The sequence below is a fragment of the Sus scrofa genome, chromosome 4 (assembly GCF_054392235.1).
Source record: "Sus scrofa isolate SSC_HxYL_T2T_F1_AM1 chromosome 4, Sscrofa_HxYL_maternal_Yorkshire_Landrace_v2.0, whole genome shotgun sequence".
NCBI lineage: Eukaryota > Metazoa > Chordata > Mammalia > Artiodactyla > Suidae > Sus > Sus scrofa.
In genome coordinates this window covers 73,325,402-73,351,328 of record NC_139386.1, presented here as the reverse complement: position 1 = coordinate 73,351,328, position 25,927 = coordinate 73,325,402, and the positions used below count along the sequence as shown (strand labels likewise).

General features: G+C 38.9%; 1 protein-coding gene across 1 annotated transcript in view; it reads right to left on the bottom strand.

Annotated features, from left to right (window-relative positions):
- The window catches only part of ARMC1 (armadillo repeat containing 1), a 32,736-nt gene that overhangs the window by 5,933 nt on the left and 876 nt on the right, over positions 1-25,927 (bottom strand). Inside the window, 3 exon segments of the mRNA NM_001190196.1 lie at positions 2,431-2,620; positions 14,033-14,124; positions 22,849-23,069. Of these exon segments, the coding sequence (NP_001177125.1) occupies positions 2,431-2,620; positions 14,033-14,124; positions 22,849-23,031 (465 nt within the window). The 5' untranslated portion in view covers positions 23,032-23,069.

The following is a 25,927-nucleotide window of genomic DNA, read 5'->3' as shown; positions in this document are numbered from 1 at the left end:
TGGAGCTATAAATGGACTTTATCATGTTTTAAAAAATAAAACAGCTGACACATCAGAAGGGTACCTGTAAATACTGCAATAAATGTTAACTGGTATTATTTACTGGAAATTACATCTCTGTAGGGAATCATAGGCTCTTTGCCCATTTTCCTGTTAGTTTTTTTTTTTTTTTTTAAGATCACTAACCTGATGTTAATCATTCATTACAATATTTTCCTACTTGTTTTTACCTTTAAAGAATATATTGGACAAACATAACAAAAACTTTACTGTCAACCTAGAGATCTTTGCTAAAGAAATTTCTTTCACTGCCTTTGTGTTTAAAGAAGTCCTTGAAAGAGATCAGCTCAATATTAAATTTCTTTAATTTCACAGTACTTCTTAGTACATTTTGAACTTTTAGTACCTGCTAAGATTCCCTCTTCCTTTCCCATCTCTGCAGAACTGACACTTTTTTTTTTTTTTTTTTGGCTTTTTAGAGCTACTCTTGGGAAGTTCCCAGGCGAGAAATCAAATCAGAGCTACAGCTGCTGGCCTGTACCACAGCCACAGCAGTGCAGGATCTGAGCCTCGTCTGCAACCTATTCCATAGCTTGCGGCAATAGCCAATTCTTAAGCCACTGAGCAAGGCCAGGTTTCGAAAATGCATTCTCCTGGATACTAGTGGGGTTTGTTACCACTGAGCCACAACAGGAACCCCTACAAAATATTTTTTTAATCCAAAAAAGTTAACCCTAAATAAACCAACATAAAAGAAAAAAATGAAAAGAGAACTAGAGCTAGTAGGCCAACAAAGAAGGTAAAATATTATCACAAAAAACTTTCAATGAGTCCAAAAGGCAGAAAAAGAGGAAAAGTGAACAAGGAACAGATGGGACAAATAGAAAGCAATTAGCAAGATGGTTGTTTTAAACCCAACCATATCAATAATCACATTAAAAGTAAAATCACTTTTACATGGTATACATTTTTAGTTTAGATACAAAAAAGCAAGGCCCAACTACACCGGTGCCTGTAAGAAATACACATGAAATTCAGACACAAAGAAAAGATATACACACAATCTCAAAAGAGCTGGAGCAGCTAATACTAAAAGCAGTCAAAACAGAATAGTTGAGAAAAAACCACACTGCACATCTACTACTCTGCAACACTCCAAAGACAGTACAAGTGGTTTTACCTTTTCCTTAAAGGTTTGGTAGGATTCACCAGTGAGGACATCTAGGCCAGAAATTGTTTTTACGGTAAGCTTTCTAACTACAAATTTAATTTGTTAGATACAGAACTCTTCTTTCAGGTTACCCGCTTCTTTTTGCATAAGCATGGCAATTCATCTTTCAAGAATTTTTCCTGTTTCATCTACTTTATATCAAATTCACTGGCATATAAATTATTTAAAATATCCACTTATTTTCTTCTGTATGCCTATATTAAGGATATATAGCAATGTTCTCTCATTTCTGACATTGATAATTTTTATTTCAATCTTTAACCTGTTTTGGCAGATTTATTTTATTGATTTAATTATGTCAACAACCAGTTTTTGTTTTCACTCATTTTTCTCTAATGTTTTTCATTTCACTGATTTCTGCTTTTATTGTTTCTTCTCTTCTGCTTACTCTGGATTTAATTTGCTCTTCTTTTTGTAGTTTTTCTAGTCTCCTAAAGTAGAAGCTTAAGTCACGGCATTTAGTGCTAATGAATTAATTCCCTTCTAAACACTGCTTTACCTGCTTCTCACATATTCTGGTTTATGTTTTTATTTTTATTCAGTTCAAAATGCTTCATAATTTCTCCTCTGATTTCTTCACTGACCCATGGTTTATTTTAGAAATGTTTTTTAGTTTCCAAAACATTTGAGGGATTTTTTCAGATAACTTTCAGTTACAGATTTCTAACTTGCTTCTCATTGTGCTCAGTGAACATACTTTGCATGGTTCTAATTCTTTCAAATTGACACTTGTTCTGTGGGCCAGAATACCATCCGTCTTGGTAAATGTTTCATGTGCACATGTAAAGAATGAGTATTATCTTGCTGCAAGGTGGGGTTTTTCATAAATATTAAATAGGTTAAGTTGGTTTTTAGTGTTATTTGAGTCTTCTCTATCCCTGCTGATTTTCTGTGTATGTGTCCTATCAACGGAGAGTGGTATTCACATCTCCAGCTCTGGTTGTGAACTTTTTTCTCCTTGCATTACTATCATTTTTGGCTTTACATATTCTGAAGTTCTCTTACTGGGGCATAAATATTTTAAATTGTTATGTCCTTTGATTAACTGACCCCTTAAGCGCAAAATGCCCCTCTTTAGCGTAAAAAGCTAATATTGCAACTTATTCCTAAAGACTATTGTTAGCAGGTGACACTGAGGTAACCTGTTAACATGACTTCTCTCCCCCATGTTATGAACCATGTCTTTACAAAAGTCTTACCGTATCATCAAGACCATCTATATGCAAAACCACTGTTTTGGCACGTTTGTTTGTGGTTCCCAGAAAAAACTGAGCTTTCCTTCGACGTGAATTCATTTCATTGAAACTATCACCATCTGCCATATTAGAAGATTGAAGAATGTCATAGATTTCAGAGGCCAGCAGTTTTGTTTCTCCTGGAGTTGTAGTCCTTGAAAAGAGATGTATAAATTAACAAAGTACTCTTGTTGCTTCTATTGCTTCTGTACTTTTATTCGATTTTGCAAAAGCTTGCTCTCTTTATTTTGATGTTTGTTCAATTTGAAAGAAATATCAGTGAATCCCAGAATAGTCAATCATGTAGAAAAAGCATCTGGTCTATAATAAAGTATTCTAATTTCATTTTAAACTCATGGCTCATTGACATTCAAAACTCATCATGAGAGTGGTATAAAAGCACATTTAATAGAAATCATTAATTAAATAGGAAATCAACTAAAAAAATCAGGATAAATCATGTCTCTAGATTAACACTAACATTCAACACTCAATTTGACCTTCAAGAAAACACAACACATACCAATCAAAACTATAATGAGGTACCACCCCACACCAGTCAGAGTGACCATCATCAAAAAGTCTACAAACAATAAATGCTGGAGAGGGTGCAAAGAAAAGGGACCCCTCTTACACTGTTGGTGGGAATAAACTGGTGCAACCATATGGAAAACAGTATGGAGGTTCCTCAAAAAAAAATAAAAATAGAGTTACCATATGATACAGCAATCCCACTCCCGGGTGCATATCTGAGAAAACCATAATTTGAAAAGAAACACGCACCCTAATGTTCACTGCAGCACTATTTACAAAAGCCAAGACATGGAAGCAATCTAAATGTCCATTGACACCAGGAATGGATTAAGAAGATGTAGTGTGTGTGTGTGTGTGTGTGTGTGTGTGTGTGACACAAACGCACAATATCACTCGGCCACAAAAAAGAATGAAATAATGTCATTTGAAGCAACAAATGGATGGACCTAGAGATCATCATACTAAATGAAATGTCAGAGAAAGACACATATATGATATCACTTATATGTGGAATCTAAAAAAGTGATACACAGAAAGTATTTACAGAGGAGGACACTCACAGACTTCAAATAAAACAAATTTAGGGTTACCAAAGGGGACAGGTGGGGGGAAGGGACTGATTGGGAGTCTAGGACTGGCATATGCACTTCTGTATATGGAATGGATGGTCAACAGACCTGCTGTGAAGCACAGGAAACTATTCAATATTCTGTGATAACCTATATGAGAAAAGAATGGATAGGTGTATGTATAAATGAATTATGTTGTTGTACAGCAGAAATTAACATGTAAGTCAAATATACTTGAATCAAACACCATTTATTTTAGAATAGTATAAACCGAATAAAATTTTATCCTAAATTTTCCTGATAGACCTTTTCTTTTTTTTTTTTTTTTTTTTTACTATTTCTTTGGGCCACTTCTGCGGCATATGGAGGTTCCCAGGCTAGGGGTCGAATTAGAGCTGTAGCCGCCTGCCTACGCCAGAGCCACAGCAACGTGGGATCCGAGCCGCGTCTGCAACCTACACCACAGTTCACGGCAACGCCGGATCGTTAACCCACTGAGCAAGGGCAGGGACCGAACCCACAACCTCATGGTTCCTAGTCGGATTCGTTAACCACTGCGCCATGACGGGAACTCCATGATAGACCTTTTCTTAAGAGGCTTCATGTTGATTTTAATAGTCCCATAAGTGGCCTTCACAGTGTTCACAAAAGATGTACAAATTGGTTCATTTCATTGAGGAGTTAAAGTTTGAAAATAACCATCTTTCCATTCTCTGTGCTTCAGAACCTTTTTTTTTTTCTTTTGTCTTTTTAAGGCCACACCCATGGCATATGGAGGTTCCCGAGCTAGCGGTCAAATCAGAGCTGTAGCTGCTGGCCTACACCACAGCTACAGCAACACTGGATCCTTAACCCACTGAGTGAGGCCAGGGATCTAACCTGCATCCTCATGAATGCTAGTCAGATTCATTTTCACTGAGCCATGAAGGGAACTCCAGGAACAATTCTTAAAACACATCTATTATGTTCCTAGGCCATAACTGTTGCATTAAATTTTTCTTCTAAAACTAACTACAGCAAGAGAATTATTTACTTTACACGTAGGGAAAACCAGAACTCATCCATTTTCTCCAGTGTTCCATGAGGGAAAAAACTGGTCCAACCCAAAAGATGTTGACTTCTGTTTCAACCACCAGAAACTTTTACATACACATTCAAGGCCTTTACCATCTGTCCCCTTTCAGCTTTACCAACATAGGCTCATTCCTTTTATAAATGCCTTTCCCTCAGCCAGAAGTTTCACTAGATATCCTTGAAGGCTCAGCTCAATCATCTGCTTCTTTATGAAGCCCCACCCCAACTCCAACATCCCATTCACCCCTCTGCATTCAAAGTACTACGCTTGGACTTTATACTACTGATTTCAATTTCTATTTCTTTCTGTTCAAGAATAGGGATGTATTCTCTCTGTCCTTCCTACAGAACCTAACACTATTTTTTCTGATACATTTGTTTGCTGAATGAGCTAGAATACTTCAATTTCTGATATTCAGACTGTACATATTCTAATCTATATAGACCATCCACTCCAGGGGTGCTAATCTGGCAATTTTCCAGGCCCCCAAACTACTTGTACCAGCACTCTTCTGGGCTACTGTTGACAATAGAGATCAATTACTTTGAATAATTTTGGCTTTGTATTATAGGAAGCTACCAAAACAACCATTTTTTAAAGGAGATGTCTCAGCACTTTTCCCATAGCTATTTTACAGTTTACTGAAAAGGTCACTAAGCAAGTGAGATATTTTAAAGACCTGCCAACCACGAATTTTAAGAGTATGAGGACACTGGTTAGAGGCACTCATGAAATTTAGAGGAAAAAAAAAAAACAATGTCTTTGCTACGTTTCTCAACCATGACTATTGTTTTTCGATGTTTTGCATCAAATAAAAAAACAATCACCACAAAACATAATAGGACACCCAACTAAAGACTTTCTTATGAAACTTTTAAAAACATACACTTCAGAATTTTTAACATGCTTCCTAATTGGTAGTGTCAATTGGCAGTGACAAAAACCACTGAAAGACTAACATCAAATTATTATCTCCCTGTTCTGAAGAATAAAAGCTATAACAGTAGTTCTTAACCAAACAGGCTAACTCCTTTGAGAATCTGTATAAAATTACAAGCTACTTCACAGAAAGTCTGCAAATTTTTAAATTTTCCAAATCGATTTCAGTGAGTTTATGTTCCCATCCAAACTATCCATCCTAGGTTAATCTTATGGAACACAGATGGTTAAAAAATTTTTTGAAACTGTACCTAGAATTCTAGAATTCTTGGGATAGAAGAATGGCCATGTGATTTGATCCAGAGTTTTAAAAAACCTAATTAAATGGAAACTGCTGGTAAGAGTATAACTGATACCTTTTGAAAAATTTAAGTGATAAAAAGACACATATGAAAAAAAAAAATCTATATTCTGGAGTTCCTGCCATGGCACAGTGGAAACGAATCCAACTAGGAACCATGAGGTTGCGGGTTTGATCCCTGGCCTTGCTCAGTGGGTTAAGGATCCGGAGTTGCTGTGAGCTGTGGTGTAGGCTGAAGATGCAGCTCGGATCCTGCGTTGCTGTGGCTGCAGTGTAGGCTGGCGGCTACAGCTCTGATTAGACCCCTAGCCTGGGAAGCTCCATATGCTGTGGGTGCAGCCCTGGAAAAGACAAAAGACAAAAAAAAAAAAAAATCTATATTCTGACTCAGTAATTCTTCCACTGAAATTTACTAAAATAATCCATGAATTAAAAGTAACTCAAACTATAAAAATACCCTTTTATGCAGTTAGGCAAAGAAGTTTTATAATAACAACATCCAACATTAACTTTCCTAAGGTGACGGAAAGGCAGTCACTGGCCATGTGTACTGAATACATGAAATATGGCTAGTGTGACTGAGGAATTGGTTTTTAAATATAATTTTAATTAGTTTAAATTTAAATTATCACATGTGGCAGAGTTCCTGCTGTAATGCAGCAGGTTAAGGATCCAGCATTGTCTCTGTGGCAGATTTCCCTGCCTGGCTGTGGAACAGGTCGGGTTCAATCCCAGGCCCAGGAACTTCCATATGCCATGGGTGTGTGTGGGGGGGAGTCACATGTGGCTAATGACTACCATACTGCACAGGTGTTTCAGTAAGAAGCAAAGACTGCTTCCACTGTCAGCTTCCTTAAGCTAGGCTTCCTTTTCCTGGTTGATTACTGCTCCTATGTTTCTGACAAACCATTTCTCCAGCAGTGTTTCTGACTGAGGCTCTGCAAAGGAAATTAGTTAAACAAAAAAACCTGAGTGACTATCTCTGTAATTCTCCCAAGGATGGAATAGAGCTAAATTATTCCAAATTCACAGGAGAGAAGACAGGCTGTATGTATTCCCTAGGGCTTTAGGGCTTAATTCTCTCATGAACTAGTTTTGGTGGTTTCCATTATAGCAGCAAAAGACTGAGGGGAGAAAGTGCCATTTATTCAGGGGAATCATCTGCAAAGAGCAATGCACATTTATGATTATCTATATAGCTACAGAGACCATTCACACTAACTTTCAGTTAGAAAGTTAAGGATTTACAACAAAAACTATAGAGTTTTTTTTCTCTATAGAGTCTCAAGGCTGTATCTACTTAGATCACACAAAGCAATTACAGACAATAGAGTACACCTCTAGGATTAATTTTATTTCTGCTTTTCCTATGAAACAGTTAAAGGAATAAATACCTCTATTTATAGACACTGATCTCTCTTAAAACTAAGTAAAATTCTGTCTTAGGCAAAATGAAATTTACAAAAGCATGTAAGTAAAAATGAAGTAAAAACTAAGTTACTTCTTAATCTTGGCACTATATGAACTATTACAAATATCTATGAATTTGCTGATCCACAAATTACAGATAACTACTTCCTTTAAAAATATGTTTTTAAATCGAAAAAGAAAAAACAAAGAGCATCTACGGATCTAGAAGCAAGTATTTAAAAGCAAGTCTTTATAAAAAAAAATTACTGTTCAAATACTGTGATTCAGAAACATTCAAGTACAAGAAGTCTAGAGTTATGTGGTACATCTGGCCATAAATATAAGAAAGACTGTGTAATTAAACAAGCATTAATTGCACTAATCATCTTAGGCAAGTGAAAATTGAAAGAACTGATTAATGCCCTGGATTTAGTTCGGTCTTTAAAATCTGACACCCGAAAAAAGGACTATCTTAAAAAGCTCTTCATCTAAGTAATTGGAATTCTGCTTGCAGTAATTTACTATTCCATAATTAAGGATATTGATTCCTCACCACTTTTTCTAATTATCTACATTGAAAATGTTCAACACACAACTAAAAGGTGAACTCTGATCTTTACTATATATCAAAATTAACTTTTATTTTGAATATATTTCCTTATTGGTCATAAATACAAATTCCCTCTAATTCTAGATGCTGCTAATCACATTTTATATTGCCTATAAAAGCCAGTTAAGACTTTCATATACTTCATGAAAGCAGTGAATATATTATTTTACTGTTAGACATCTTCTTTTGAAGAACTTCACAACTTTTCCTTTAGGAGTTAAGTTTTGCATTTTTTTTCTGTATTGTTCACTTAGAAAAAGTCTTTTTGTAACATTTACACAACCCAGAAAATCATCCCTCATCTTTCAAAGCAAAAAACAACCTTAACTTTAAAAGGGCTCTGGAGTTCCCGTTGTGGCTCAGTGGCTAACGAATCCGACTAGGAACCATGAGGTTGCAGGTTTGATCCCTGGCCTTGCTCAGTGGGTTGGGGATCCGGCATTGCCGTGAGCTGTGGTGTAGATCACAGACAGGGCTCGGATCCCGTGTTGCTGTGGCTCTGGCGTAGGCCGGTGGCTACAGCTCCGATTCGACCCCTGGCCTGGAAACCTCTATATGCCACGGGAGTGGCCCAAGAAATTGCAAAAAGACAAAAAATAAAATAAAAAATAAAAGGGTTCTAAGAAGAAAGTCAGCAGTTCTGTTTAGGTAGCAATGAAGCCCAAGGCACGAGAACTATGATCCTGAGCATCATCTATGGCTGCTCTGACCTACAAGGGCAGAGCTGAGTACTGCAACAGAGACTGTGAGCAACAAAGCCTAAAATCATTACTATCTGGCCTTTTATTTTACAGAAAAAAAATTCACCAGAGTTCCACGGTGGCACGATGTGATCACTGGCATCTCCACAGTGCCAGGATGTAGGTTTGATCCCTGGCACAGTGGGTTAAAGGATCCTATGTCACTGCAGATGCAGCATGGGTCGCAACTGTGGCTCAGATCTAACCCCTGGATGCAGGGCAGCCAAAAAAGAAAAAGGAAAATATAAACTCACCAAAAAAATTACAAAAGAGCAACATAAAAATCAGGGCAAAATCAAGCAGCCGCCAGCCTACACCACAGCAACCTTCAATCCAAATTGCATCTACAACCTACACTGCAGCCCATGGCAATGCCAGATCCTTAACCCACTGAGTGAGGCCTAGGGGTTGAACCTGCAACCTCATGGTTCCTAGTCAGATTCGTTTCTGCTGTGCCATGATGGGAACTCCAGTTAAACCATATATTGCATACTTGTAATAAGATTTTAAAATAACATTTAAGGAGTTCCCGTCGTGGCTTATTGGTTAAGGAACTCAACTAGTAACCATGAGGTTTTGGGTTCAATCCCTGGCCCTGCTTAGTGGGTTAAGGATTTGCTATTGCCATGAGCTGTGGTGTAGGTCGAAGCGGAGGCTGGGATCCTGCATTGCTGTGGCTGTGGTGTAGGCCAGCAGCTGTAGCTCCAATTAGACCCCTAGCCTGGGAACCTCCATATGCCATGGCTGCAGCCCTCCAAAGACCCCCCCCAAAAAATAAAAAAATAAAAAAGCACACAGAAAAAAAGGGCATAAAGAAATGAAGCATATACTTTTCATCCAAGATTTTAGCAAGAAGAATAGACCACCATTACTACGGCACTGTTTCAAAACCTAGGATTTTAGGACGTTCTCCAGATGAAATGAGATATTTTAAAGTTGAGATGCCACATTTTATTAAAGTGACTTATTTATAGCATACTACATGTTAGATATTCACAAGTGCTTTTATGAAACGCATGTTATATCAGAAGTAATACTTCTGAAATACCAATTAACAAATGTCTTCAATTGGATTTAGATGTTCTCTTAAATTGACATTTTGAAAATTCTCTTCACAAAGGGATCCAGGACTAAAAATAAAATGTAAAAAGGTTCTAACCTCTAATGACAAGTTTTCACTTATGGAAGAGATTAAAATTAGAACACAATGCCAGATTCATTTTGAGTGACAGAGAATTTAAAATTCTCTTCACAATTAAAGAACTGAAAGTAATGGTAACTTTAAAGTCAATCCAACTGTCGATCTGTAAGCAGCAACTTGACCTAAACACAAGTCAAACCTGCTGTTCAGTAACATGTTAAAACTTCAGTGAAATTCTGTAGTAAAACTTATTTTGGTGATTAAAAGGCAAACATTTTTAGTATATGCAGAATTCTGCCTATTTTTTTAAACATTCTTCTCTGTTCCTCATGTTGAAAATAAGCTCCACTCTCCCCACCTAACTTCTGCTTTCCCCTCCATCACTTCAGGTGGAAGGTTTCTCTTTAGTCAATAAAGCAGCACTCTGCCATAACAGATTTTCTCATTCTACGGGTCTTTCTGGGGTATGGAAGACCCTTGCACTGCTTCCTCAGTTGCAGAGTTCCACAGGATCATAACTAAACCTCCCTCTAACTCAGTACTCTAAACAAATAGAAGCCCGCCTGGCTGTCATGGGGCAGTCACATCAATGGAAACAATTACTAAGATGACCAACATAAGAATGGAATGTCATTGAGTTCATAAAATAAGTTAGGACTGGAATAATTGAGTCATCTGTATCTGGCAACACAGATATCAAAATGCAAAATAATGGTCTTAGGAATGTATATTTACAGTGTCAAAACAATTATGCATACATAAAACTTGCCCTGCTATATACGGTAACGACTCGTCATTTTGATTTTTAAGAATGTTTAAAGCAGGTACTGAAAAGAGACAAGCAAATGAGGAGGAAATAAAAATGTCAAAGCAATCGATTTCTTAAGAAAATTATGAAGTTCCCACTGTGGCGCAGTGGTAATGAACCCAGCTAGTATCCATGAGGATATGGATTCAATCCCTGGCCTCACTCTGTGGTTCAAGTATCCGGCATTGCCATGAGCTGTGGTACAGGTCACAGATGTGCTCAGATCCTGTGTTGCTGTGGCTGTGACATAGGCTGGCAGCTGCAGCTTGGATTCGACCCCTAGCCTAGGAACTTTCATATGCCACACGTGCAGCCCTAAAAAAAAAGAAAATTATTTATGTCCAAGCCATGAGATAGTTCACAGCACAAAGTTAAACATGCTAAACCGAAACCTGATTCTAATACTTCATAGTCTTAATGTTTATAAACCAAAATACACAGTTTCATTAACCTTCTGATAACATTCCAATACACTGATAAACTGCTAAGATGATTATTTTGGTAAACAGAAGTAACTTTTAAAAAGCCTGAAAGGCAACTTTTGGAGTTCCCGCTATGGCACAGTGGGTTAAGAACCCAACTGCAGCAGCTTTCAATCCTCAGCCCAGCACAATGGGTTAAAGGATCTGGTATTGCCACAACTGTGGTGTGGGTTGTACCTTTGGCTTGAATTCAGTCCCTGGCCTGGGAACTTCCATATACCATGGGTGCAGCCACAAATTAAGAAAAAAATACGTAAAAGTTTTAAGCTAACTTTCAACTTTAAGATCTCCAACAGCCAAATAACTGTTGAATAGCTGAAAAATATATTAGAAATTATGACATCATCTCTCCACTTTCGAGGCTATGAATGTGTATCTGTTTTACTGCTGAAGGTGCCAGTAACGTTTGATCACCACACATTGTCCTAAAAATATTTATTTATTTGAATTAAAAAGAAAAGACGCCTGCTTGTAGCAGCCATGGAAATACACGGCCAGTGACTGAGCAGTGGGAGCACTAGGGCCCGGTCAGTTCAGCCCAATGCAAGATTCATCTACAGGGTGGGCCTGGCTGTGGAGCCTTGAGTGGGCTGTCTGATTTGTATTGCAATCTGAGACTTCCTGCCCTTCAGTTTCCTCTTCACTTTCCTTCTACAGATGTCAGATCGGCATTATAGTCTAAGGACTGTAGTCCAACCCAGCTTCATGGCCCTCACAGACTTTATCTCACAATAAACCTCTTCCTTTTCTAAATCCATCACAAGATCTCCCTCCCCAGATAGTAGTGCAAGATAATGACCTGAATTGACACAACACTTCCCTTATAAAGATACATGTAGTCTCCCTACCATTTTATCTCTCACTTACAGATACACACATACATATATACCATACCCTTAGCCAACCAAGCTCAGAAACTGTTTTACAGGTTAAATCTATGGTACCTCTAAAACTTGCTCTTAAAAAAAAAAAAAAAAAAAATCCCACTCTGAATCTTTAAAGTGCAAATTTGATACTTTAATATATCAACATGAAGCTTTCATCTAACTTCTTACACTTTAAAACTTTTACCATATATTTTCAGCTTTAATAACCATACCTGTTAAAGAACACACAATCTTAAGTTCATCATATGAATAAAATAACCCTACAGAAGCATCTGTATTATTCTTACCTTAAACCTTTCACTGTTTCCAAAAGAGCTAATACACCAGTTAAAAATAATTATACATGGCATTAAAGCTTACTAGGAACAAAAATAATGCAACCTTGTATTTTATACATTTTAGAATTTAAAAAGCATTTCTACACACATTATCCCACTGAACTCCCAAGTACTTCAAAGGTGTTACTTCAGGCTCATAGATAAGGAAATAGATCACTTGTCTCAAGTCAGAACTAGAATCCATATAAACTAATTTCTTCAAATTTTCAAAAAGAATTGGAATCAAAATTTTTACTAATAGAATTGACCTCAAAACATAGGCAATGATTAACACAACTGATGGGAGTCAACATTTTATTTCTAACTGATCATCTGACTAAAAACAAACAAACAAAAAAATTCAAGTCTCTGTCTTGTCATCATGAAAGATCAAGGCACCATAAACTACCCTATCGGGTAGCTGACTCTATGAGAACAAATATTTAAGAAATCTGTAAAAAATAAGATTAACAAAGTAAAATAAAACTTATCTAGAATCCAAGAACACTAAGAAAAAAATACAGTGCCTTAGAAATTAGTTTAGACAATTCTCTACTGATATAATTTAACTTACAGTGTTTGAGAATTATAGTGAGCACTCAAGCCAAAGAAACTTCAAGTTTGAAAAAAAAAAAAAAAAAAGTCAGGAGTTCCCATAGTAGCTCAGTGGTTAATGAACCTGAAGAGTAACCATGAGGTTGCGAGTTCGATCCCTAGCCTCCTTCAGTGGGTTAAGGATCTGGCGTTGTCGTGACCTGTGGTGTAGGTCACAGAATTAAGGCTCGGATCCCATGTTGCTGTGGCGTAGGCCAGCAGCTGTAGCTTCGACTGGACCCCCAGCCTGGGAACCTCCATATGCAGTGGGTGCGGCCCTAAAAAAAGACAAAAGACAAAAATAAATAAATAAATAAATAATCATTGAAAACGGTTACTTATTATGGTTTTAAAGGCAGTCATATCATGTATGAGATCAAGGTACAAAGTAAACTAAGGGAAGCTCGGAAAGTGTAGATTTTTTGCTTCCAAACACCAGGGAAATACCAAAACACAATCTTCAATTTCTAGCCTTCTATAAGTAAATCCGCAAGGCTAAGAAAGGAACAAAAACATTTATCCCCAGAGGCAACACAGCTGAAAGCCTACAGATAAGAAACTTGGCCTCGGTATTTTTCTTATCCATAAAACTTAACTGTCAGACTTACCTCCAAAAGTTGTAAACAACAAAATGAAAGATACGAAAATCTTAGAAAGATGAAAAGTACAACTGAAAATCACCCATTTGCTAAAATTCAAATTAAATGGCTCTGAGTCTCTTAAGGGAAATCTCAATGAGGCTAAGGAAACTATTACCAAAAGCCCCCTTTTGTCACCATATTGATCAAGGTTCTTGTGAGTAAGAACTGAGAATTAACAAAAGAATTTTGTACCACAGTACCACACGTTTTCAAATGTCACCTCCACTGCTCTGCTGGCAAGTCAATTCACATACACACTTACAAAACTTCACAAACATTAGGGTTTTCTCTATAAAGCATTTTAAATAAAATGTGGGCACCTTCATAAGGACTATTATTCATATCAATGTTTAAGAATAATCAAAATGCTGACCATCAGAACATTTTGCGGCATAGAACCCAAAAAGTATGCCTTCATATTAGAATAAAAACTTCAGTAAAACTATGTATTAATCACCAGGATACATTTAACAAGATCCATTTTTCTACTCCATAAGTACACTATCTATCGTACTTACTTTTGTATAACATTTTGCAAGCTTAACATCATACCCAGTTCTCCTTTCATCTTTTCTCTGTTAGCACGGCACTCTGCCAAGTATCGAAGAGCCTACAGCGAAAAGAGCAATAGATTAATTCACATGTCCAGACTATGCAAAATTAAGCCTGCTACTAACTTACTGCAAGAGGAAAAGACGGAAAATAGGTTTTTGTTTTTACAATCAATTGGTTTTGAAGTGTTTAGAAACTCTTCTTTAAATGTGATAATCAGAGCAGTCCTCAAGAGAAGACAAATAATCCTTTGAGCTGAAGCAGCTGAACCTGCTCTTTGAAATGAAGGTTCCTAACTTATCTGCAAGGTCAAAATGAGGCCATTTCGTCGTTTTATTTTCACAATTTCCTCCTGACAAGGATACAAGAGACTATTTTCCATTTATTAATTTCAGGGAGTAGTTCAAATAGTCATCATTTACCCTAATGCATTTTTATATATTAACTATAAAACTGCTGAGAGGGACAGTGAACCATCTTTGCTGAGTCAACTGTATCTAGTTTTAAAATTCACCTGTTTTTGGACCATGCCTGTAGCATGCTGAAGTTCCCAGGCCAGGGATCAAACCTGCACCACAGCAACAAGCTAAGCCACAGAAGTGACCATGCCAGATCAATGCTGCGCCACAAGAGAACACCTAAAATTCACTTTTAAAATGTCTTTTAGGAGTTCCCGTCATCGCTCAGTGGTTAAGGAATCTGACTAGGAAACATGAGGTTGCAGGTTTGATCCCTGGCCTAGCTCAGTGGGTTAAGGATCTGGCGTTGCCTTGAGCTGTGGTGTAGGTGGCAAACGTGGCTCGGTTCTGGAGTTGCTGTGGCATAAGCCAGTGGCTACAGCTCCAATTAGACCCCTGGCCTGGGAACCTCCATATGCCACAGGTGCGGCCCTAGGAAAGACAAAAAAAAAAGTCTTTTAAAAAGTGAATACAACTTTTCTAAGGTGCTTTTAAGATTTAAAGTACATTTTTGCCAAGTGTTTCCTTCACATGCTGATTCCCTTTTTTCATTTAAATAAATTTTATTGGCGTATAGTTGACTTGGAAAGTTGCGTTAGTTTCAAGTGCCCAGCAAAGTGAATCAGTTATACATATACATTTATCCATTCTTTTCAGATTCTTTTCCCATGTAGGTTACTACACATTATTGAGCAGATTACCCTGTGCTCAATAATGTAAATTACCTATTGTATATATAGTAGTGTGTATATGTTAAGACCAACCCCTTAATTTATCATTCCTGTCCCACAGTTCCCTTTTGGTAACCATAAATTTGGTTTCAACATTTTTGAGTCTGTTTCTGTTTTGTAAGTTCTTTTGTATCATTTTTTGGCAGAGTCCACATATTGATTTCACATGATATTTGTCTTTGACTTAATGTGGTAATTTCTAGGCTCATCCATGTTGCTGCAAATGGCAATATTTTACTCCTTTTTATGGCTGAGTAATACATATGCTGATTCTTTGGGGATTTCATTAGCTATTCTACAGACCTCCCCTTCACTCATCATTCCCTGCAGACTTTAGAACCTGATTCACAGTGAAATACCTCTGCAAACTACACCATCCAAAATCTGCCATCTCAGTCCACTGACCTTCATTTCCTACTTGTCCTCTATGCCTCGTTTCCAAAGTGCCTGGTCATTGTGAAAATGGTACCATCTGTGAAATCACTAAGTCAACAACTAGTCTCCTATCCTTTCTATGACTATTCTTACCTTTTACTTCAACTGCCAAAGGAATAGCCTTCCCTTCACAAGGGACCATCTTATATTAAACACACTGGACAAGAGGCAGCCTAGGACCAGAATCCCTGAGGGAAGGGAAGTGATGAGACAGACCCTACAACTGCCCTATCCTGCTGCCCTGGAGGGATTCCACAGTGCAGCCCAGGGAAGGCCAATGAAGTACAGTGGTCTTGCTGAGTGAGGGAGGCAGAGATCAGAGTTGGGGAAGTTAAGGTGGAAGAGTACAGAGTACGATGGAAAATACAATTTAGTCTTTATCTAGCTCATGCACAGACATGAGCTTAAACCCTTGGAATTTTCTGATAAGACTTTCTTTTGTTATCCCTAAGGAGGCCCTCTGGATCACATGAGTTTATGTTAAAGAAGTGCGTTAGGGGAGTTCCCACTATGGATCAGTGGTAACAATCTGACTGGTATCCCTGAGGACATGGGTTTGATTCCTGGCCTCGCTCAATGGGTTAAGGATCCAGCGTTGCTCTGAGCTGTGAAGTAGTTCTCAGACACAACTCAGATCTGCTTGCTGTGGCAGCTACAGCTTGGATTTGATCCTTAGCCTAGGAATCTCCATATGCCATGGGTGCAGCCCTAAAAAGACCAAAAAAAAAAAAAAAAGGAAAAAAAACCTAAAAAAGAAACTTGAGTTGGGTTGGGGCCCCTTGAGATCCCAGGGTGGGGCTAGACACTAGAAAGACCTAACGACCAGAGGGTGGGAATTTTGGCCCCACCCCTGACCTGGGATAGGGGGCAGGGAGGGAGACTGGAGTTGAAGCTCTATAAAAACTGTTGACAAGGAGATTCGGAGTTTATGACTTGATGAATACATCCACCTGCCAGAAGGTGGGTACGCCAACCCCACAGGGACATAAGTTCCCATGCTCAGGACACTTCCAGATCTTGTCCTATGTGTTTGTTCATTTGTATCCTTTATAAAAAAGGTGGCAAATCCAAGTCAAGTGACTTCCTCAGTTCTGCAGCTGTTCTAATAAATGATCAAACTGGGAGGCGGGGGAGTTTACTGGATCAGCCTATCTATAGCAGCTCAGTTAGAAATATAGGGGTGACCTGATACTTGCGACTGGCCTTTGAAGTGAGAGACTGAGCCTTAAACCTTGGGAATTTCATACTTAGGTGTGGTTAGTGTCACAACTAAACTGAAGACCTAGCTGGTGTCTACAAAGAATTGGTTGGTATCAGAAAACATCCCAGGCGGCTAGAATTTGCACAGCAGCATAAAAGAGGAGGGATCTGCACAACAGGGGACTTCCAGAGATCCACAGAGGGATCCCCAAGAATCCGCGGCTGAATACTGACTTGCACACGTTTGGGGCAAAAGGCCACAGAGCTAGGGAGTAAAAGCACCAGAAAGTAGGGAAAACAATTCCTGGAGCTCACGCTGGGCTGGGAGTAGTTTGTTATACCACCAGCCAGAAGTGAAAAGATGTCACGGTGCATGAGGAATCAGGGTGAATACTCAGAGGAGCATCCCCTTAGAAATGGTGATGTCATATAATACAGGCTGCTTGGCTCATTCCACAAAGCCTGAAAGCCAAGTCTTGAAAGGATCAAGCAACTTAACTTATTCCAAGGAACTTAAGTGCAACCAAGAACAAAGCTGAGGAATATTTATAGGGATACCAAACCCCAAACCATAAAATATGTAACGTCTGGCATGATTAAAAACTACCAGGCATGAAAGAAGCAGAAAAATATGACTCATAATCTGGGGGAGAGGAGGAATCGGTAGTAACAGACCAAGATATGAGAGGTGGAATTAGAAAATAAGAGCATTAAACAGCTATTATAAATATGTTCCATATGTTTAAGGATAAGTAGGAAGACATGAGCATGGTGAGGAAAGAAATGAAAGATATTAAAAAGACCCAAAATTAACTTCTAGTGGACAAAGAGATGTCTAAAATGAAAAGCACACTAGATAGGATTAATAGCAGATTAGACACTACAGAAAAAAAGATAAGTGAACTTTAAAATGAAGCAATAGAGGGAGTTCCCGACGTGGCGCAGTGGTTAACGAATCCGACTGGGAACCATGAGGTTGTGGGTTCAGTCCCTGCCCTTGCTCAGTGGGTTAACCATCTGGCATTGCCGTGAGCTATGGTGTAGGTTGCAGATATGGCTGGGATCCCTTGTTGCTGTGGCTCTGGCGTAGGCCAGCGGCTACAGCTCCAATTAGACCCCTAGGCTGGGAGCCTCCATATGCTGCGGGAGCGGCCCAAGAAATAGCAAAAAGACAAAAAATAAATAAATAAATAAAAATAATAAAATAAAATAAAATGAAGCAATAGAAACTATCCAAAATGAAGCACGGAGAGGAGAAAAAAGAAAGAGGGCAGTGACTAGGATAACAGGAGGTATGTGACACACATACAATTGGAGTCCAGAGAGAGAGAGAGGAGATGGAAAAAACCTTAAAAAAAAAACAAAAAACAAACAAAAAGAAAATCATCCACATCAAGCACATTATAACCATTTGCTGAAAAACCAAAATAAAGTCGCAACAGCAGCTGGAGAAAGACTTATGTGTTATATAGAGAAACAAAGATAACAATCCCAGCAATCTTCTCATGAGAAAGAATTTGAGCTAGACAATAAAACAACATCTTGTAAAGTACTGGGGGGGAAAAAGCCACCAGAAAACTTGCAAAAAAAAAAAAAAATGTTGAGGGAGTTCCCGTCGTGGCGCAGTGGTTAACGAATCCGACTAGGAACCATGAGGTTGCGGGTTCGGTCCCTGCCCTTGCTCAGTGGGTTAACGATCCGGCGTTGCCGTGAGCTGTGGTGTAGGTTGCAGACACGGCTCGGATCCCACGTTGCTGTGGCTCTGGCGTAGGCTAGTGGCTACAACTCCGATTCGACCCCTAGCCTGGGAACCTCCATATGCCGCGGGAGCGGCCCAAGAAATAGCAACAACAACAACAACAACAGACAAAAAAAGACCAAAAAAAAAAAAAAAAAAATGTTGAAGTTCTTCGGTTAGAAAGTAAAAGACTCCAGGAGAAACATGAACCTGTACTAAGACATGAAGAACAGGAGTTCCCGTCATGGTGCAGTAGTTAACGAATCTGACTAGGAACCATGAGGTTGGAGGTTCAATCCCTGGCCTTGCTCAGTGGGTTAAGGATCTGGCGTTGCCATGACCTGTGGTGTAGGTCGCAGATGCGGCTCGGAGCCCACGTTGCTGTGGCTCTGGCATAGACTGGCGGCTGCAGCTCCCATTCGACCCCTAGCCTGGGAACCTCCATATGCTGCGGGAGTGACCCAAGAAATGGCAAAAAGACAAAAAAAAAAAAAAAAAAAAGACATGAAGAACACCAGAAATGTTAAGTATGAAGGTAAATATAAAATACATTTGCTTTCTGGAATTTCCTGGTGACCATCCAGAGTTGCCATGGCTGTGGTACGGGTTAGATCCATAGCCTGAGTAATTTTGCATGCTATGGGTATAGCCAAAAAAGTCTGTTTAAATCTTTTAACCTCTTCAAAAGATAAGGGTTTAGGAGTTCCCTTGTGTGGCTCAGTGGTTAACAATCCCACCAGGAACCATGAGGTTGAGGTTCGATTCCCTGGCCTCAGGCAGTGGGTTAAGGATCTACCTTGCGGTGAGCTGTGGTGTAGGTCGCAGATGTGGCTCGGACCCTGAGTTGCTGTGGCTCTGGCTCTGGCGTAGGCAGGTGTATTAGACCCCTAGCCTGGGAACCTCCATGTGCCATGGGTGCAGCCCTAGAAAAGACAAAAAGAAAATTAAAAATTAAAAATTTAAAAAAAAAATTTTTTTAAATATAAGGGTTTAGAACCCCCCCCAAATACTGTAGATTTTTTAACATACAGAGAAGTAATAAAAACAACAGCAAAAGATGGGAGGAGGACTGGAAATACACTATTGTATGAATCTTACATGAAGCAGACTGCGAAAGTTAAAGATGCACACTGTAAACCCTGAGCAAGTGCTAAAAAGTGAAAAACAAAAAGGAATAGCTAAACAAGGACAGTGAAGATAAAATGCAATTATGGAAACACCCTGTTCTTTAACCTCCCTGGGAACCTTGACCCCTTGATCCCTCTACTCTCTCCTTGTCCCTACAGGACTTGAGGTCCCTCCCAATTCAGCCTCGTGTCTACATCTACCGGGTCTATCAACCACTTTGGCCAAAATCCTCAAATCCCTTAAGCAGTCCTATCCAACCTGTCTGGCCAAGAAGCAACCCTGAACAAATCCAACTCTTTGGCTCTCAGAGACTATGGAAGGCCTGAAGTGAGATGGAAAAGGAGCTTCATTCATAAGTCTCTTATCAATTCAGTTACCAAACTAAGCATCCCCCCAACACTTGTGAAGGATCTCACCATCCTCCTTAGTTGGCAACCTTTCCCATCTCCAGCCTTCTCCTCAAACCTCTCCCACTCTAGCAGCCCCCTGCCTTCTGAATTTAAATTGGTTCAGACGAGTCTATTTAAAAAAACAATTTCCTTCAATCACAGGTCTCTATCTAGAGACCAACACTCTCTCATCTTTATTGCGATTCTCACTGAAACAGGACCAAATTGGGGCCATGCAAATCTCCCATTTGTTATCACTGTTTACTCATATCAATGTCTGTTTTGCCTATTCAACTTCATTTATGAAGGTAAAATAGGAAATTTGCATTACATACTTTGATTTTCAAAAAGGAAAAGCCTATATATTTCAGTATGAATTTGTGAAACTAAATGGGAATTGATCATGGGTCCTTAAAAGGACAAGTTGAAAAAAAATTTTTTTTTTTTTTTTTTGTCTTTTTTGCCATTTCTTGGGCCGCTCCCTTGGCATATGGAGGTTCCCAGGCTAGGGGTCTAATCGGAGCTGTAGCTGCCAGCCTACACCAGAGCCACAGCAACTCGGGATCCGAGCCTCCTAGCCGCGTCTGCAACCTACACCACAGCTCACGGCAATGCCGCATCGTTAACCCACTGAGCAAGGGCAGGGACCGAACCCGCAATCTCATGGTTCCTAGTCGGATTCGTTAACCACTGCGCCACGACGGGAACACCTCTTTTTTTAATTTTAATATATTTCACTTAACTCTATACATCCAAAATACTATCATTTAAACTCTAATGAATATCCAACTGTATTATTGACCTCTTTTAACTTTTTCTGTTTGTATCAAGAAAAAATAATGTTCTAAAACTTCCTTTCTTCACTTAAGAAGAAATATTAAGGATTATACCATAATGGGACAGAAAGATACTCAAAGAGGTACTTACCATTTTGTTTTGTGATAGCTTTATTGAGATGCAAATCACATACCATGCAGTTCACCTACCTAAAGTGTACAATTCAGTGGTTTTCAGTGTATTTACAGTTTTGCAATCATCACAATCAATTCCAAACCAAGAAGAAACACCACAAAAAGTTCCAGCAACCCCATTAACCAGGAATGAAGTACTAGAAGCCAGAATAATTGAGTTATCCTGGAGAGGAAATCACATGTAAGAATTTACAGCTCTGTTGTGCCTGTTAGAGTGAAAAAAGGGGAGTTCCCGTCGTGGCGCAGTGGTTAACGAATCCGACTAGGAACCATGAGGTTGCGGGTTCGGTCCCTGCCCTTGCTCAGTGGGTTAACGATCTGGCGTTGCCGTGAGCTGTGGTGTAGGTTGCAGACGCGGCTCGGATCCCGCGTTGCTGTGGCTCTGGCGTAGGCCGGTGGCTACAGCTCCGATTCAACCCCTAGCCTGGGAACCTCCATATGCCGCGGGAGCGGCCCAAGAAATAGCAACAACAACAAAAAGACAAAAAAAAAAAACAAAAAAAAAAAATAATAAAAATAAAAAAAAAAAAAAAAAAAAAAGAGTGAAAAAAGGAAGCTTGTAAGCAAGCAGAAATATGGACAGAGAGCAAGTATTAGCAGTACGAGGGTGGAGATATTCATAGTGAAACACATCTCCCCTTATCAAATATGCCCACCACTTAAGGTGATTCGTTCAGGCAAGGAGCAGTCAGACTGCTGTTAGTTAACAAAGTGGAAATAAATTAACCAAGAAACTACATTCTTAGGGGTATTGAATAATGTCCTATCAGTGACTTCTTTGGGGAGCAAAGATAAGTCCCTGTAAAAGCAGGGAAGGTGGAGTATGAGGACAAGAAGAGGAGGAGGAGAAAAGGGAGGAAAAGAAATAAGTGAGAAAATCAGCTTCCATGCCTTGAGTGACGAATGACTGTTTTTGGCCGGTTGGTTGGCACGGGGATGTACAAATGACCAGGGCGTACTACTCAGACTCTCCCCAGATTAGCCCCTATGCTTCCCCAAGAGTCCTACGGACAGGGCTCTAAAAACATGCAATATCAGATAGGAGGTCTGGAGGCATTTTCTGGTCTAGAAATGGCAGACTGTTTTTTGGTTGTTTTTTTTGGGGGGGAGGGGGATTTGTCTTTTTTTTGCTATTTCTTGGGCCACTCCCGAGCGGCATATGGAGGTGCCCAGGCTAGGGGTTGAATTGGAGCTGCAGCCACCAGCCTACGCCAGAGCCACAGCAACGCCGCATCTGCAACCTACACCACAGCTCACGGCAACACCAGATCGTTAACCCACTGAGCAAGGGCAGGGATCGAACCCACAACCTCATGGTTCCCAGTCGGATTCGTTAATCACTGAGCGGATGACGGGAACTCCTGAATTGTACCCTTTTAAGTAGGTGAATCACACGGTATGTGATTTACATCTTAAAGCTGTTACAAAACAAAATCTAAGAGACTGAGTGTCTTTCTGTCCCAATGACATAATCCTTAATCTTCTTAAGTGAAAAAAGGGTTTCAAAATATGCCATGCATAGAGCATGCTACCATTTACTTCAAAGAATAAAAACAATATAGTATTATACCATTTGTGTAAAAGGACCACACACATACTTTGCACATACAGAAATACAAAACTTACTATTATATGCTCAACACTTTCAACTTTACCACGTCAAATACTTGCTCAAATTCTCCTTCATTGGAAAACTATAACACTCAGGCTAAAATTACTATAGGCAACTTACAAGCAAAGCTGAGTGAACAACAGGGGGGTTGGGATGGTCCATAAATAAAATAAGGCCAGGCAGACATCCCTGATCCTGGACAATGGCTCTTCGATTTAATGGATCTGCTGCTAAATCCCGGAGCTGGTTAACCACGGAGAGAGCATCGGGTTCTTCGTTCATGGTGGAGGAGGAAGAATTCATCTTCTATGCCAGACACATGAACAAAATCTTCTTAAATTCTGTAGAAATGGTTTACAAAATTAATTCTAGGCTGCTGAGGTATATTATGACATTTGTTAAATAATCAGAATTACACCACCTTCAGAAAGAAACAGGTGAATCTAAATCACACAAAAACTTAAGAATTGGCAATTCTGAGAAAAGTAAAATGAACATAAGCTAACTAAAAAAAAAAAAAAAAATCAAGTTATGTGCGCACAATGTTTAAAGAACATATATATCATCTTCATTATTCCAAATAAACTCCTTTTTGGCAATGCATATTTTAACACCAAAGTCACAATAAACAAAATCTTTACAGTTCAAGTTTATAACCTTTGCCACACTTCTCCCAAAGGTAATACCGCCAGTGCTTTTTTCCTCTAGAATATTTCTGGAGTTTAAGACAAGTGTCTCAGGGAACTGTGGCTAGCTGACAGATTTTTTTTTCTAATTCAGCCTAGCAAAACCCAACTTACTGGGTTTACAAAAGATAAAATCCCCTAAGAAAAAACGAGGGAGTGTCAAAGAAGATCAAGGACAAAAAAGCTCAGAAGGACGTCTCGCCAATGCTTCAGGCCACTGGAGCTGGGGAGCTCAAGGTGATTCTGAACTGAATCTAACTAGGCACACTCACCATCCCTGAATGGGCCATACTCAGAAAGTATTTGAGATAAGGTAATTCATTTAGCAGATAAGCCTAGGGTCATGGGAGAAGTTAAATAATTTCCCTCAGGTGACAAAAGCTACTTAGTATAGAACTGGGCTAAAAATCTTATTTACTGTCTCCTAAACTGGCCAGAGGTCTTTCCACTTCCCATACCTTCCTTTTAATTGCAGCAATTTTTCCGCATAAAAGTAAACAGTGTATTTTAGAAAATGTAACATGACAAACACAAAGAAGCTAAAATATGAAATATAAGGAAAATTCTTCATATATGCACAAATTTAAAAACAGTAACTTCCATTAATCAAGTTACAAAGTATATTTCTCATTAAGACTATAAAGGTGTAGGAGTTCCCATCACAGCTCAGCAGTAACAAATCTGACTACTATTCATGAGGACGTGGGTTCAATCCCTGACCTCGCTCAGTGGGTTAAGGATCCAGCATTGCGTGAGCTGTGTAGGTCACAGATGCAACTCGTATCTGGTACTGCTGTGGCTGGCAGCTGCAGCTCTGATTAGACCCCTAACCTGGGAACTTCCATATATGCAGGAATAGCGCTAAAAAGCCAAAAAAAAAAAAAAAAAAAAAAAAAAAAAAAAAAAAAAAAAAAAGAATACAAAGGTGTAAATACTTTCCACAAATTAATGAGTTAGTTTAATACTAATTCCAAAAACAATGCCAAGTGGGAGAGGTAGCAGCCTGGGAACAAAACTATTCTCCAGAAAAGTTATTACAAGTTATTTGTGGGGAAGAAGGTAATAGAGCAGAAATGGCCTTCCCATGTATTAAAATATATGAAGATAAAGAGTAAAGTAGTAGTGGATGTGGGGGGCGGTGGTTGAGAAGGACTTCTCCCAGGAAAGCTGTTTATACATTTCATCTAAGAAAGCAGGCTCTGGTGGAGTCAGACCCAGGCTCTACCACTTGATAAATGATTTCAGGCAGATCACTTAATCTCTTTATCTCAGTTTCTTCATCTGTAAAATGGGGTTAATCAGAGCAGCTATCAAGTGGTATGGGGTGTCCAAAGAAATAATACACAAAAGGCTGAGGGCACTTGGCACATGTTAAATGTTTAATAAACAATGGCTGTAAGTTACAGGGAGCCAAAACTCAATGAAAAAGAGTAAGGCTATTCAATTAATGATACGAGAATAACTTCTAAGCAATTTAAAACCAATCTAAGGATCTTTAATTCATAACACATGGGGGGGTTCATATCCCAGACAAAATATTTTAAAAGTTAAATTTTCGAAGTTTGCAAGAAAGCGCAAAATAAAGGACTCAGAGAAAAAAAGTTTTAACAGGATATTATTTGGGAGGTAGTCTTCTCAAAATAAAATATCATTACTTCAGCCATTTTAAAAAGGATTTAAAAAACAAAAAGCAACAGACTGAAAACATTGAGATTTCTTGATTAAAGGGTTTGCCTCTTAGATGCCTCTATTATCAACACTCTGTTTACAAACCAACTTAAGCATGGGCTAATGTCCTGTCACCATTACAAATCCCATACAAAAATGAAATCTGCAGAGCCAACCACTGGCCCAGAGGGCCAGGAACCAGGCTAGTGATAGCCTTTGGCACACAACAGTGGCCTTGCAATTGGAGAGCTCCACCTCATCTATAGAGTACTTACAGGACTACTCAGTGGGAATGTTTCTGAAAAAGTTATAGCCTTTCCCATTCCTTTAAGATGAACAAAAGCCACGAGTTAAAACTTCCAATCTCATCATCCCACTGACAAGGAAGAAGTTCCAATTAGGATCCACCCAGGAAAAAGTAGGGAATAACACAAAGTTTTACACTGTCTTTGTTTAGTTCAATTGAGACAAATCATTTTAAGTAAATACATGAACCTCAAACTTTAACAAACATTCTTGTTGCCTGTGGAATATTGTTACAAAAGCCAATTCTGATTCAGTAGGTGGGGTGAGGACTGAGATTCTGTAGTTCCAACAAGCTCCCAGGTGAAATCTATGCTGCTAGTCAGAGACCCACACTTTGAGAAGCTGAGTCAGTAATAGATGTATGTGAGGCACCTGTCATGAAACACCTGATTTTGTTTCAGCCAAATTTACCATTCACCTCAAAGGATTATTTAGCTCTCACAGAGCTTCAGAAAATACACATAACGTAAATCCACATTCAATTAAGCGAGTTTTGTAAAAAAATAAGTAAGCATTAACATCAGATCTGGCTTTCCCTT